This window comes from Geotrypetes seraphini, chromosome 15, assembly GCF_902459505.1.
Source record: "Geotrypetes seraphini chromosome 15, aGeoSer1.1, whole genome shotgun sequence".
NCBI classification, from domain to species: domain Eukaryota; kingdom Metazoa; phylum Chordata; class Amphibia; order Gymnophiona; family Dermophiidae; genus Geotrypetes; species Geotrypetes seraphini.
In genome coordinates, this window is record NC_047098.1 from 33,701,419 (window position 1) to 33,716,373 (window position 14,955).

At 41.5% G+C, this 14,955-nt stretch overlaps 1 protein-coding gene across 21 annotated transcripts in view; it reads right to left on the minus strand.

Annotated features, from left to right (window-relative positions):
• MYO18A (myosin XVIIIA) overlaps positions 1-14,955 on the minus strand; it is a 361,012-nt gene that overhangs the window by 120,605 nt on the left and 225,452 nt on the right. For all 21 annotated transcript variants that reach the window (XM_033921174.1, XM_033921173.1, XM_033921154.1 and 18 more), the window contains 7 exons: positions 11,801-11,866; positions 10,566-10,694; positions 8,130-8,273; positions 6,335-6,424; positions 3,148-3,267; positions 2,689-2,800; positions 1,080-1,207 (listed from right to left, as the gene is read on the minus strand). In XM_033921174.1, coding sequence (XP_033777065.1) covers positions 1,080-1,207; positions 2,689-2,800; positions 3,148-3,267; positions 6,335-6,424; positions 8,130-8,273; positions 10,566-10,694; positions 11,801-11,866 — 789 coding nt within the window. The remainder of the gene's footprint in view (positions 1-1,079; positions 1,208-2,688; positions 2,801-3,147; positions 3,268-6,334; positions 6,425-8,129; positions 8,274-10,565; positions 10,695-11,800; positions 11,867-14,955) is intronic.

Genomic DNA, 14,955 nt, shown 5'->3' on the forward strand with positions numbered 1-14,955 from the left:
AGAGAGAGAGAGAGAGAGAGAGAAGCCTAATAGTTAAAGCAGTGGGCCGATACCAGGGAAGCCAAGCTTCAAATCCTGACAATACTCTTTGTGGCTTATGGCCACAAACTGAGAGGCCAATGCTCAAAGCTGGGCACTGAAGTCACAAGTAGATGAGCCCAGAATGCAACAGTAATGCAAACCAGCAGCTCAGCGATACTCAAAAAATATTATATTTAAATTTTTTGCACGGTTAAATCATGCTATAAAAAGGAAGTGGTGGGAGGAATGCAGCTGACACATGTGCACAAAGAGCGCGGCTCTTGTGCACGTGCCTAGACAAAAGCATAAATACCAGCTTTTTCTTCAGCGCCTAAATATGAGCCTCACGAAGTATTGATGGTATGCTGAAATTTTTTTAAAAGATTCATATTTAGGCACAAAAGAACAGGCGCAACCGTGTGCTTTCACTTTTGGTTTTGCTCTGACACACACACATTTGTTCCTTCTCATCTTAAAATTTGCAAGAACCTCCTTCCACTTGCTAAAGGCAACAAAACTGGCATGTCAATGTGAAAAATCAACAAGAAATCCTCTTCTCAAAGCATTCTATACGATTCCTGACCTGGCAATAACTATCTCGTTACCATCCATTTTAATACATTTCAATGCAATTTGCAACCATCTATAGCATGCACATTAACATCCGCACTTCAGCTTCTGAACTTTTTGTGCACAAGAACATGCTATTAGCCATGTTAATACTGGTGGTAGCTTTGAACATCAGCCCCTTAAATTGTAAGTATGTCAGGGTCAGGAAAATACATACTGTACCTGAATGTGACTTGCCTTAAACTACTGTTGAAATTTTGTGAGCTAAATCCAAATCCCCTTCTTTCATAAAATAAAGAAAATATTCACTGAGGAGCTGTGAATGAATGCTCAAGGCTATCCTAGTCCTTCTAGTTCCAACTGAGCTAGAAACTCAAAGGAGCAGGAGAAAACTGCCATTTCCACAATGGGAGACACACAGCAGTATTATGACAGTCAGCCAAGGTTCCTGTGCCCAGTACTGTGGTCAGAGTACAGAGGATACTCACTTTCCTCTCCAGCTGTCGCTTGCTCTGCTGATCCACCTCCAGCTTGTCCTCAAACTCCTGCTGCATGCGTTTCTTTGTGAAATTGATCTCACGAACAGAGCGTTCATACTTCAGTCGCCATTCCCCACCTGGAGGAAAAATGAAACAGGAATCCTGGTGACATCAGCATGCAGAGAGATGCTGCTGATGGAGGCACACTATCAATGTGAATCTGTTTTTAGTGATAGAGAACAACATGCAGCACAAGCACTGCATTTCTAGTCTCAGTGCTTGGCAGAGGGGCAAGGCTGTACCCCGACACCCAAATTCCTGTCTGGCTTACAGAAACATCCAGGGAAGCAGCTACCATTGAGCAAACCCAGCAAAATGCCCAGGGTTGACTAAAATTGCACCCATCCTTCCTCTTCTCCTCCGGGTCTGACATCTCTTCAATTTCACATTCCCTCTCCATGGGGCTGGCATTTGCTTAGCTCCCCCTCACCCCCACCCCAAAACTTCTGCAAAAATTATATTTTTCTGAATTTATTAACAGTAATACGGCAGCTTTGGGAAATGCGACTCATCCCTGTCTCCCTCTTTTTCCCCAGCCCCTACTACCTTGGGAGTGATGGTGTTATAAGGAGTGCCCATCTCAATTTTTCCACCTGGGTCCCAGTCAGTACTAGCTATATGCCACTGAACACATCCACAATCCACCTTTTTGGTATAAGGTTGCCCACTACTGGTGGTGCAATGGAGAGATGGTACCCTAACAGGCACATATTTACAAATCAAAGGTTCTCTTCACAGATCAGACTAAGTAATATAGAGTGGGTTTTCCATTACATTACTTGCCTGGGTTTCATCTTGTGCAATGGACTGAAACATTGCTTAAATTAGGTACATAATACATTATATTGATTGCTCAGTCTTGTTTGCCTTTATAATTTCACTTTATTCTGTGAATAAGCATCACCCCTCTAAAGCCACATTTAATACTGGATATTTTTTTTTTTTTTTAGATCTTGGTTGTAGTAATGCCTGGCCATTGCAGGTTCATTCTTTTTCATGAATGTGCCCAGCTGAACTCAGGTGTGTGTCTGTCCATCCATTCAAGTGAATGTGTCCTCAGAGCTCAGGCTTATATACTGCTCCATGTGGGAGTGAGAATTCTCTACTGAGCTCAAGCAATGACTCTGCCCTGTGTCTGAGTGAATGTGCTCTCTGAGATCAAACAGGTACCCTGCTCTGTGTCCAAGTGAATGCCCTCTGAGCTCATGTGTGCATCCTGCTCCATGTGCATTTGAGTGTGCCCAGATGAGTTCAGGCATATACACTGCTCAGCGGGTGAGCATGACCTGCTCCAGACTTCTTGGCCTTTTGACTTAGATCCAAGTTGAAAGTCTGAGCTATGAGCTGAAGATGGTCCCTTCTTGGCCTTTGATAAGCTGTACTTTGAGAGGGAGGAGTTTAATGGCCTAACACCCAACATCTTGGGGACACAACAAACACTGCCAAAGTCAAATAATACAATCTCCTGGTAAAACTAAGAAAGTTTACATAGAAATGCCACATCCCACACTTATCTGTAAGCACTAGTACCTTATCTATCAGAGGAAGAGTGATTTACCTGTGTCTTCATCGTCTAAGTCGCCATTGAGCTCGGCTGCACGGATAAGCCGTGCTTCCATCACCTCCATCTCCATGGACTCCATCTGCTTTCTCAGGGCATCATGTTTAGCCTAGAAGGAAGAAATAGAGCAGGGACTGAGAATACATCATACCAAAAGCAGCAGGGACAGCAAATACAGCACATGAAAAGAGGCAGAAAGCAGTGCAACACACCCCACTGGACACATGATATTGAACCAGCCCTAGGCAAACTTTGTCCAAAACTCCCCACCACATGGGATTGACTCCATATATGTAAACCTTCCCCAGTGCCTTCATCATCTTATTAATAGAAAGTGGAAGAGATCTTCCATCATAGGGAAAGTCTCCAAACCCACCTCTAGTCCTTCTGGTCCAGAAGCCCAACATTAGACCTCCCTGGAAAGGAGATAGATTAAAGGAGTTATGAGATATTAACCTGAAGGTCCTTCATTTCTTTCTCCACTCGCAGTCTCTCTGTTGTCTCCGACTCCAGCAACTGGGAGGCTGACTCTCCCGTGTTCCTCTCATCTGTTAGCTCTGAGGTCAGTTCTGTGATCTGAGAAGCAAAGAAAAAGCAGTCAGAAATCCAATAAAAACCCTTTAATGAAAGAAAAGAGAGGGTAATCTGAATGCAACAAACAGCTAATTCTCTAGGGGCATACGCAGTTCTCATGTAACTCTTATACAGGCAAAAAAAAGTGATAGACGAGCTGCGTATGACAACCCATTATAATGATTCTCCTGTGAACATCTTTAATAACCCTTCCCCCTAGATCAGAGGTAGGCAATTCCGGTCCTCAAGAGCTGGAGCCAGGTCAGGTTTTCAGGATATCCACAATAAATATGAACGAGATAGATTTGCATCTCAAGGAGAACATAAGAACATAAGAAGGCCGTGTCTGCAAATCCATCTCATACATATTCATTGTGGATATCCTGAAAACCTGACCTGGCTCCGGCTCTCAAGGACCGGAATTGCCTACCCCTGCCCTAGAGTAATGGTGGACAACCATGGTCTTTGAGGTCCACAATCTAGTCAGGTTTTCAAGATTTTCACAATGAATATTGTGATAGGGAAAAGGCAGAATTCCCTAAAACCCCTAGGTTTCAGCCTGCAAACCCTGCAACCAGCCCTGTCGCTGATAATAAACCCAAGAATAAGGTTAATAAAGAACAGCAAAAGGCGCTATGAATTAAAGATATTCCTAGTCCAAAGGCTTATTTGCCCTTGCATGATAAAGGTCCTGTGAATAAGCATCAAGTTCCACATGTCCCACACCAAGTAAAGACAAGCGAGGGGGAGGGGTGGAACAAACAGACGCAAAAAGAACACAGGAGAAAACTCTAGTACACACAAGCTGGCTGCCTAAGCAGCAGCCAATTAGAGCCTCAGAGTCACCTGTGGAAGTAGTTAAGCAGATAAGGAATCTGATACTAGGGAGAGCGAGCCTTATTCCAGGAGAGAGCTTCCACCACAGCAGGCAATTGAAACCAGAACACTCCATTCCTTTGAAGCAGCAGGACACCTCTCCTTAAGAAAGCGCATTGGCTCCCAGTTGCTCACCACATAACATATAAATTAAGTTTGCTAACTCTCAAATCTCTTCTTTATAAAACTTCCGCCTTCATTCATAAATTGATTCCCTACAACTCAACAAGATTATTTAGGTCTAACGACCAACATCTATTAATTGTTCTCTCACTCAAAAATATTAACACACGACAGCAATTCATCTTTTCTGTCACAGCCCCCCAAACATGGAATTCCCTCCCTATTTATTTAAGAGAGGAACGCAATCTGGACAGATTCAAGAACAAATTGAAATGCTTTCTTTTTAAAGATGCATTTGATAGCTAGAAAGCTTGATTAGGAGCCTCAATTGAATCCTATTTCCCAACTTATTTGAAGCACATTGCTCTCACCCCTCCTATTGTTTTTTTCCCCCTTGTCTTATTTACTATCAACAACTTGTATTTCTTTCCCCATCTTTTCCTTTTGTTTAATATGTTTTGTCAGGTTAGTCGTATTTGTTTGTTTTTGTTTCCCCCAGAAATTTGTGATTTTATTGTTTTGTACATCGCTTAGAGTTTTGAATAAGCGATTAATCAAATTTATAATAAACTTGAAACTTGAGATGCCCAACTCCCACAGCTACTAAAGGGAGAAAGGCTGACAAAATGAACCAGGCTACAGAACCCTTAGAACCCAGTCAAGCAGATGAGTCTCTCCAGGGTATAGAACTAATACCACATGAGCAAGAGACAGAAACGTTGTCATTGTCTGAGGAAAGTGGGAATGAGCCATGGTTAGATGAGAGTGTAGATTTTGAGGCGTGTGTTTCTGTTTGCTCAGACGATAGCAGAGAAATGCAATGGGAACCAGAAGTTCAGACTTAATGTATGAGTGGTTTCAGCATGAGTGTGGTGTTTATGAGTGTTAAGACAAGGTGAAAATAAGGCTAACACATTATTACAGAGAACATTCCCAGGGGAGAAAGGGATTACTTAACCTTTCCTTGCCAGAGCTAGCAATATCATGATGCTATGTGGTGGGGAGTAAGGGAAGCCAGAAGTTTCAGGCCGGTTTTGCCTGAAGTTTCATCAGAAGGAAGGATTCAGCTGGAAGAAGTTCCCAGAGCAGGCCTGCATGCAATATTGCCTCTTCGTCTAAGAAGCTGGTAGGCTCGCCCCGGGAGGCGCAAAGGGGCTGACGCAGGGGAATTGCAGGTTTTTTTTTTTGCCAGTTTTGACCCACGATCGGGTGCGAGGGAAGGGGGCTGTTGGACCTGCGATAAGGAAGGAGGGGGGCTGCTGGACTCGCAAGGAGGGGGCTGCTGGCCAGAAGGGGTGGGAAGGGAAGCGACTCACAGCAGATCCTTTACTGCGGGGTGGTGAAAAGCCTTGTTCCCATACCTGTGGCAAACGGTCGATTTTTTTTCCTCCGTTCCTGAAGGTTAGCCACGGCTTACCATGGGAAGCAGTCCCCATGTCATTCTCTACTAGAAATATCTTTTGTTCCTAGTGCCTTTTGCTTTTCTTGATTAACCTCACTCTTAGGTTTATAATTAGTGACAGGGCTGGTTTCAGGGCTTGCAAGCTGAAATCTAGAGATTTTAGGGACTTCTGCCTTTTCCCTGTCACAATTTACATAAGATTGCATGCAATGGAAGTAGTACATGCAAATCAAACAGATCTTAAGCATATTCATTGTGGAAATCTTGGAAACCTGATTGGATTGTGGCCCTTGAAAATTACAGTTGTCAATCTTTGTCCTAGAGACATTCTGTGTGTGTCTGTAAGTTCCCTCCTAGCTATTCTTATGACCATCTGTACTGGCTTTCTGTCCCCCTTTACCATTTTCATGTTGGTAATGACAGGTTTTTTTCCATGAGCATATATATAAGTATGAGTAATGTCTCTTCCCTTGCTGTTTTCCCTAATGAGCAAGAGACCTCTTCGCTGATTGTCCAGCGCTTGTTGTAAATCGCCTCGAATTTGCATGGCTTTGGCGGTATATAAGAATAAAATTATTATTATTATTAATATTATTATTATTATTATTATTAATGGACTTCTTTGCCATGTCACCTGTAGATGACTGTGAAAACACATTTTCTCCTTACCTTGCTTTCCAGTCGGTCAGCTCCCAGTCTAAGTTCATTCCTTTCCTTCTCCACCTTCTCTAATTTGCTACGAAGCTGCAGGATCTCCTCCTGTTCAGAAAAGTAAGAGGCATACTAGAACACTTTCTAAGCTACTTTAGCGGCATCATTCCCTTGCTTCCAACTCAGCACCACTGCAGGACAGTGCCTCCCATATCTCCACCTCAGTGCCATTGTGACACCTCCTGAACGCTTACCTCTGTGCCATTGCAGTAGCACATTCCTTGTACCTCCACCTCTGCATCACTGCAGCGCCATGCCTCCAGTACCTCCACCTCAGCACCATTGCAGTGGCTCCTATACTTTCATCTATGAGCCACTGCAGTGTCATGCCTCTCATACCTTTATCGCTGTGTCACTGGAGCACTACAACTGAATCTCCATCTCTGTGTCACTGTGTCCCATGCCTCCACACCACTGCAGCGCCATTCCTCCTGTACCTCTGTCATTGTAGTATTGAATTTCCTAAACCACCACTGTCCTGTCTAAGAAATACCAGCATTTGCCTTACACAATGTCTGCTGTATCACTACAAGCACTGTTAAAGAGCTCTCTCCCTCAAATAAGTTCCAGTGTTCAGTAACAGAAACATGCCTCTCATTCTCTCATGGCCGGTAGGTGAGAATAATAAAATGATATCCTTTCACATGTTCCAGTTTACCTACAACTCTGATAAAAAAAAAGCAATAGAATTTAAGGAGACAGCTTCCTCAGATAGTCTGGACTTGACAGGGATTTTGGAAAGCTCAGAACCACACTTCTTGTCTCCTATGTTTTTCTTCAGGATAAGGAACTTATTTTTGGCTCTATTTTAAGGCTAAAGAAATTTCATTTTTAGGAGGTAGAGTACAGATTTTCCCTTACATATCCAGGACCTAAAAAGGAGGAAAAGGTTTCTGGCTGCAAACTTTTCTTTGAAAAGTCCCTGTAAATGTATTATTTGGTTTAAGAATAAATTGATCACATTCTTTGATCCTTCCCAGTTATGATTTTTCTTGGGCATTGTTTTCATTCCCCTCTGTAAAGGGATGTAAATACAAGAAATTTCAGGAACGATTACTATCTTTTCAGGCAGCCTCATGGATCAGGGATTTAACTCATATATTCACATTCCCAATTTCGTATCAACAATTTCGACGTGCCTTAAAGACGTATCTTTTTAGGGAATCTTTTGAAAGTTAGAAATTGAATGTCCATTCATTTGTATTATTAATCTTTGTGAACCGCATAGAACTTAATGGTATTTGCGGTATACAAGTGAGTTTTATGTTATGTTATTTTCAGTAGCATTCTACTCTGTGTGAATTTCCTTTTTCATGTAACATCAGCTTCCTATGGGTATGTTTGTTGCCCCTCCCCCCCAGTATTGTTGACGTTAATTGAAAATTTAAGTTTCTTCTTTTCCCCCTTTTCCTCTGGCAGAAGGAAGCATTATTTCATGCTGATATTGCTTATGTTGGGGTGAAAGGAAAGGACGTCTCTCAGATGGAGTGCAATACTGGGGGGCTCGTCACCAGCAGGGGGCAGTGAAAACTACCCAATTCCTCACAAATCAGATCTTGAGGACATAGGATCAGTACCATACACCTCAAAATTTTCCACTAGTGCAGGGCAGAAACCCTCCGCTTGAGTGTTATTCACTAGCATAAAGTCTCTGCCCTCCAGAATCTGCAGCGCCACATCAAAGAAATTAATGTTTGTGTTATCTGTGCAGCCAAAAGACTCAACCATGAAAATACTGTGTATGGGTACTTACATCTTTGCCTCGGATCTGGTCTTCAGTCAGCTGAACCTCAATAAGCGGCCGCACAGTAGTGAAGACCTTCCACCATGGCCAGTCTTTCACACCTTTATTCTTCCTAATGTTTTTCTGTACACAGCGGATTGCCAGAGCTTGGATCTGAGAATAGAAGAGTAAAGTCAGAGGAGAGCAGGGGCATCCATAAAGATGCCAAATGAGCATAAAGGCAACGGGAACTGAATACAAAGAAAAAATATACTGGAGGTGTAGGAGGGGCATGGAAATGGGAAAAATGGCATATTTTGGCATCCAGACTAAATAAACACCAGTAAAGAAAGTGACAAGCTTTAGTGCAGAAAAGCAAATGTTGAGAAGCTTCACTCACTAGACATGTGATCTGTCTTCTGTCCAGCAGCCCCACCTCCCAGTAAAAATAGTGAACTTTATGCAAAGGAACCTACCTACCACCGATATAGTGGGCTTTGTGCCTAAGTGCCTCATTCTATCAGCTGTAATGACAAACCCTAAGTCCTGGAGCCTCCACCTACAGTAAAATAGCAAACCTTGTGCTCAGGTGCCTCAAGTGCCAATGGCAGGATGAGTCTTGTATATAAGAGCCACATTTTACCGGTGAGGTTAACCAACCTTGCTCCTAGGGCCCCACCTATCAGTGAGGCAACATATCTTGTGTCTATTCTGTCTTGTAATAGCAGAATGAAGTGAATCCATGTTGGATGATTTGTGGGAAAATGGGGGGGTGGAAAAAAAGACATGTTCTGTTTGGTTTCTCCACAATGAAATACTCGGGATCCTGAAGGGGATATGCAGAAGTCCAATATACATTATGATGGGTCAACCTTACTAGATTAGATAGGCACTTAACTTATTTTTTAGCAGAAGCAAACTTATGTCCTTCTGCCATTGCAGGGCGTATTGGTCCCATTCTACCTCTAATCAGCTGAGCCCTGCGCCTTCTCATTAGTAAAACCCACTTTAATTGGCTGTTTGATTCTTCCAGGTAGCCTACATGCTTGTTTAACCATAAAACTTAATCTTGCTTAAATGCCAGACCCCTCTGAAACACCTGCTTTATGTTCCCCTTTAAGAAGCAGCAGAGATGCTGGCACAGATCCTTCCAGCTCTCTTCCACCTAGATTACGCTCTTACAATGCTGTACACAGAGTTCAGTACTGGAGCAACAGTTGCAGCACTGCTCAGAGATCTCAGATAGTACAGTTTCTTCTCTTACGATCTGACACCGCTACAGCGAGGCATGGCTTGCTAGTACAGTGATGTTTGAGCTGACTGGTCATTTTGAAAAAAAATCAAAGACCCAGTTCTGGAGTTTGACTGGTTATGCTTCATAAATGGCATAAACTCTCTCTATTGACCGACATGTCCTAGGCTCAGATTCTGAGCTTCAAATGCTGCTGAAAACCAGTGTTGGAGGAAAAGAACTTAAGAGTGTGCAACATTTGTTGGTGGTAGTGCTTATGATAGAGAAAACACAGCTGTACTGTCCAGCTCAGCTACCTCTGCAGGATATAAAAATGATGACACAGTCAGAAAGGGAAGAAAGATCTGTGAAACTGGGCTTCGATCATTACAGGAAAATCTGCAATGCTAGGAGAGAGTTCATTTGATTCTGTACACCTGGATTTTAATTCCAAATAGTTTAAAAATCATAAAATAGCTAAGTCATAAAGCAGCTAGTGATGTTAACCAACCCCTTTATCTCAACTATGTCAAAAGGAACTTCAACAGTCTACATTTTGAATCCCACAGGGTCATTTGGCAATTTCTTATCCTTACAGAAGCAGAGAGTTTTTCTGTCCCCATGCTTGGTTCTTCCCAACTCAGACTTCCTCCTCTCCCACCACAGTGCCTCTATTATGAACAGCAGTACAGACTCAGGTCACAGACATTTAGTATCACTTACCTCACAGTCAAACAGAAAAAATATGAATTTAAAATCCTGGGATAGGGGTGAGGGGGCAAAACTATTTGAGAAGATTTCCCTTCCTCCGAAGTCACAGTCCAGACTCTTGAGAAGGAACCCAATATGTTTGCTGCCAGCCTGGCAGTGAAACCCTAGACCTACCTGCCAAGTTTGATAAGTGAAAGCATGTCATAATGGAGACAGCAGCAGGCAACCTCAAGCAGTGAGTTTTACCATTTTAGGGAAGTCATGTGGCAACTCTCAGATACAGTGTGTGAGGTCTCTGCCTCTTGTTTTCTTAGAGATTGTGGAACACTGAGGCAGGGGGCACCTCCACCCATAGCAGAAACTGCTGAGCTATATCAGCCAGGCTGAAACAGCTCATTGCTGTGGTATGAAAGATGGGGAAACAACAATCAACTCTCTCTGGCTGTCATAGCTTCTCTTCCTGCAGGGACACAATGCACCCCCCCCCCTCCACACACACACAGCAGAGCAGTCAGGACTCCTACCTTTCGTTTCTTAAAGTGCTGTCGTGCCAGATACCCTCTGCAGGCAGCTTGAAAGAGAGTAATATTCCTACTAGTCTGCTGGTCTCTGTGTTCTTCCAGTTTTGCCAAAATGCCTGCCCTAAAAAACACCTGCCAATGAGAGAGCAATACATCAGGCAGCATGAAGACATACAGATCCACCCTGCAGACCCAGTCTCCCCCCACAACTATAAGCACAGGACGTATTACTGAGCATCATCTCAGTGATATAGTCATTAATAACCACTGAGATCAAAACACAATCACACCCCTGAATGATGTTTTCTTTTACTTCACGTATCACAGGGTGGGGAAAAGATCAGTAAATGTAATTCACTTTGAGCTACTACAGAAAAAGGTGTGAGCTAAATCTGAATAAATAAACAAAGAGAGCATTATATTATCTATATCCTCTGAAAAGCCCATCAATTTGCATGACACATTAGGCACATGTGAACCATCTCTACATAACTATTTCAGCCTGTTGGGCCGCCGCGTGAGCAGACTGGTGGGCAAGATGGACCTCAGGTCTGACCCAGCAGAGGCATTGCTTATGTTCTTATGTTATGTTCTTATGTAAGGATCAGACTTGGCCAAATTTTGGCAACTGCCTATATCAGGGATCATCAGAATCTTCAATAAGACCAAAATAACCATATCAATAAAGTAAGGTCATAACTTCCTATCCAAGGTTGACTGTTTTATTCAGGAAATTGGTATTTCTCAGCACCCATACTTGTTTTTCTTTTAGCAAAAAAACCAAACAAACAATCAGAAATTAATTCATCAGTGGTTATGTGCTTATTTTACCCTCACTGAATATTCTGATGACCTCTGATGTAGGCAGTTGCTGAAATTTGGCCAAGTCGGGTCCTTCTTCCATAAACTTATTTGTGTGCCACTGGTTGTTCCTCTTACTGAGTTGCTTGCTTGTTCTATGGAGGCTATACTCCTATTTTTTAATCTATCCTCTGTCCAAAGCCTGTTCCAGAGGAAAAAATAAACCTATGGGACCCAGGACCACTGCTTACCCAACTTGAGACAACATATTAACCCAAATCCACTGCTTACTCAGCTGAGGTCCTTGTGTCAACTGGATTCAGCTGAACCTGGGCCCACTGCTTATCCAACTCAGATTCATGTATTCATTGAAGCCAGGTCCACTGCTTACCCCAACTCGGGCCCATGTGAAAATTGGGCCCAGGCTCAATGCTTACCCGACTCAGGCCCATATGGAAACTACTCTTCTCCAGATCCAGGAACTCCAACAGCTCCTCCACCGCCTGCAACCAAAAGAATAGAGAGAATCAGGGAGTGCAGCCAGCAGAATGCTTTAGCAAGGCACCTGGAAGAATGCCCAATTACAACACTTACCTCAGAATTTCAACAAAATAAAAGGAATAAAACTGCTATGTTTCAGGAAGGCATTGTGAACAGAGGGTCCTGAGAAACATCAGCTAGCTACATAGGTAACTCAAGAGCACAAACAGCCACTGAAATACCATACTCAAATACCAACATAACCCAAAGGTCACACACGTGTTCTCAGGTCCACCCTGCACAAAGTTAGAATACAGCCTTCAACTAATCTTCTTATCACAATACAGTATGTCACCTGAGACCCCCTAAATAGAGAAACAGATGGACAAGGAGCCTAGCTCCACTCCATTGCCACCCCCTCCCCCAACATGCACACATGTGCACATATAAACAGATACATGCACACCTACAGTCTACACAGTCTTATGCACACACTCATAGAACCAAACATGTAGGTACACATACACACATCATACTGTCACCCATCTCTAAGGAGAAAGAACAGATAAAGCAAGCCACTCAAGCAGCAAAGAATTCAAAATTTTCCCACATCAAATTACAGAACGGGAGCCAGAAGGCTTTGTGTCTTTCCACTGCCTTATTAGGAAGGGAAGGCAGCTGCTTACTCCTGCCTACACACCCTGGGCCTGCCACAGAACTTCTGAATATTCTGAATAAGGCTTTAAAACTTTCTGCTTACAGACAGATCATTCTGACTTTTGGATAAAGAAATTGCACTTGTTGTCATGGCAGGGTACAATCATCCTGGTTTCTGGACAAAGAAATTACAAGCTTGTTGTCATGGCAGGGTACCATTTTTAGATGGTGATATGTGTGTTTTATTTTGCTGATTTTACAGTATTTTCTCTAACATTTTGGTCTAATGGATCGTTTACAATTGCAGAGAACCATATTAAGCTTGTCGAGTGTCAATGGGAAGACCTTTTGCACATTCAGAGCCCTGCTCACTCCACTGACTGTTTTTCTTATATAGACATATGGAGGTAATTTATAAAGGTTTTAATGCATGCAAAAGCTATACTTATACATTCACCACATGTAAGTGTACCTACAGGCATTGCTGGGGTGGAACAGGGGCAAACTTGCAATGTCTATTTTATTAACTATAAGTTGCTTTGGAGCAAACAAACAGGTGTGTCAGCATTTATGCACTCCAGGGGCTGGTTCTGGAAATTTATTTTATGAAAGGGTGCATATCTAGGCACCTTTTAGGACTTCTCACTGTTATGAAAACAGACCCTTAGCGGGTAGAGATTTTCATTTATTGGCCCTTGCTGAATTTGAAGGGATAAGATCAAATAATCCAAAAGTCCCTTGTAAACAACATTTATTCTCTTTCCTTCCAAATAATAATAATAATAATAATAATTTTATTTTTGTATACCGCCATACCTGACAGTTCTAGGCAGTTTACAGCAATCGAATGCAAGTACATACTATGCAATAAACAGTATGCATCAGATTAGAAGTTCTGAAAGACCAACACAATAAATTGACTATGTTGAGACATAGAGACAATTTGTAAGGGTAAAAATGAATTAAGAAAAGAACGACATTAAGATCCTGGCTTGCTAAATAGATAGGTTTTTATCTGTTTTCTTTTTTTTGTAAATTCTTTATTCTTTTTTTTAAATCTTACATCAAGTGAAATATATGTAATACATACAATTTTAAACGAATACTTGAAATATCAAACAATTACTCTTATATTGTAAAGTAAAGAAACCCCTTTTAACAGAATTGTATATCAAATTACCCTTACAATGATTTACCCTCCCCAACCCCCCTATATGTTCTATCCATGTGCTATGATATCTGATCATTAGAGAAATTAGCCAATGGTCCCCAGATTTTATTAAACTTATGAATATACCCTTGTTGTAACGCCATCACTTTTTCCATTTTGTATATATGACAAATTGAATTCCACCAAAAAGTGAAATTTAACTTAGTGTGATCTTTCCAGTTTTGAGTAATTTGCTGTATGGCGACCCCTGTCAATATTAATAAAAGTTTATTATTGTTTGCAGAAATTGGACTTTGAGTTCTCATTGCTGTTCCAAATAATATTGTATCGTATGAGAGTCCAACATGATTCTCTAACAAATTATTAATTTGGGGCCAAATTATTTTCCAGAAAGCATTTATACAGGGACAAAAGAATATTAAATGATCTAATGTCCCCACTTCTATCTTACAATGCCAGCATCTATTAGATATAGTACTATCTACTTTTTGTAACCGTGTAGGGGTCCATAAAACTTTGTGTAACAAAAACATCCATGTTTGACTCATAGATGCTGACCTTGTAGTATGTATCCTCCAGGACCAAAATTTTTGCCATTGAGATGCAGAAATTGTCTGTCCTATCTCAATACTCCAAATGTCCCTAAGTCCTGTTCTCTTTTTTTTGTTTAAAAATCCATATAAAAACTTATACCATTTTGCGGCTTGGTGTCCTAAAAAATCTGCCTGAAAGCAAAGGATCTGCAAACTATACTGAGTGTTAAGATTTTTCCATTCAGGGAACCCTTCCTGAATAGCCTGCTTCAATTGCATCCATTTAAAATATTGTGTCTTGTTCAATCCAAATTTCTGTTGCAATTGTGAAAAACTAAACATTGATCCATTTACTATAACATCATTCAAAGACCTGCAATTATCCATTGCTTCCATACTATTTTGAATCCACCAATTTTGATCCTGGAATTTACCCAAATGGATTGATTTAATGACTTAGCCAATGGATCTGGTGATATATTACTAATAAATCTTAGTGTTTTCCATGTATCTAGTAGAATTCTGTTATCTTTATATCTCCTGTTATACTAATTAGATTGTTATACTAATTAGATGTTCTAGATGTAATGGGAACAGGAGCCGCCATTCTAAGTATAACCAGTCAGGTACATTCTCCATGAGATCTGGGAGGATCCAATACATACCCTGTCTTAAAATATAGGCTTGATGATACCTATAAAAATTTGGAAAATTTACCCCTCCCTCCTTAATTGTTTTTTGTAATGATGTT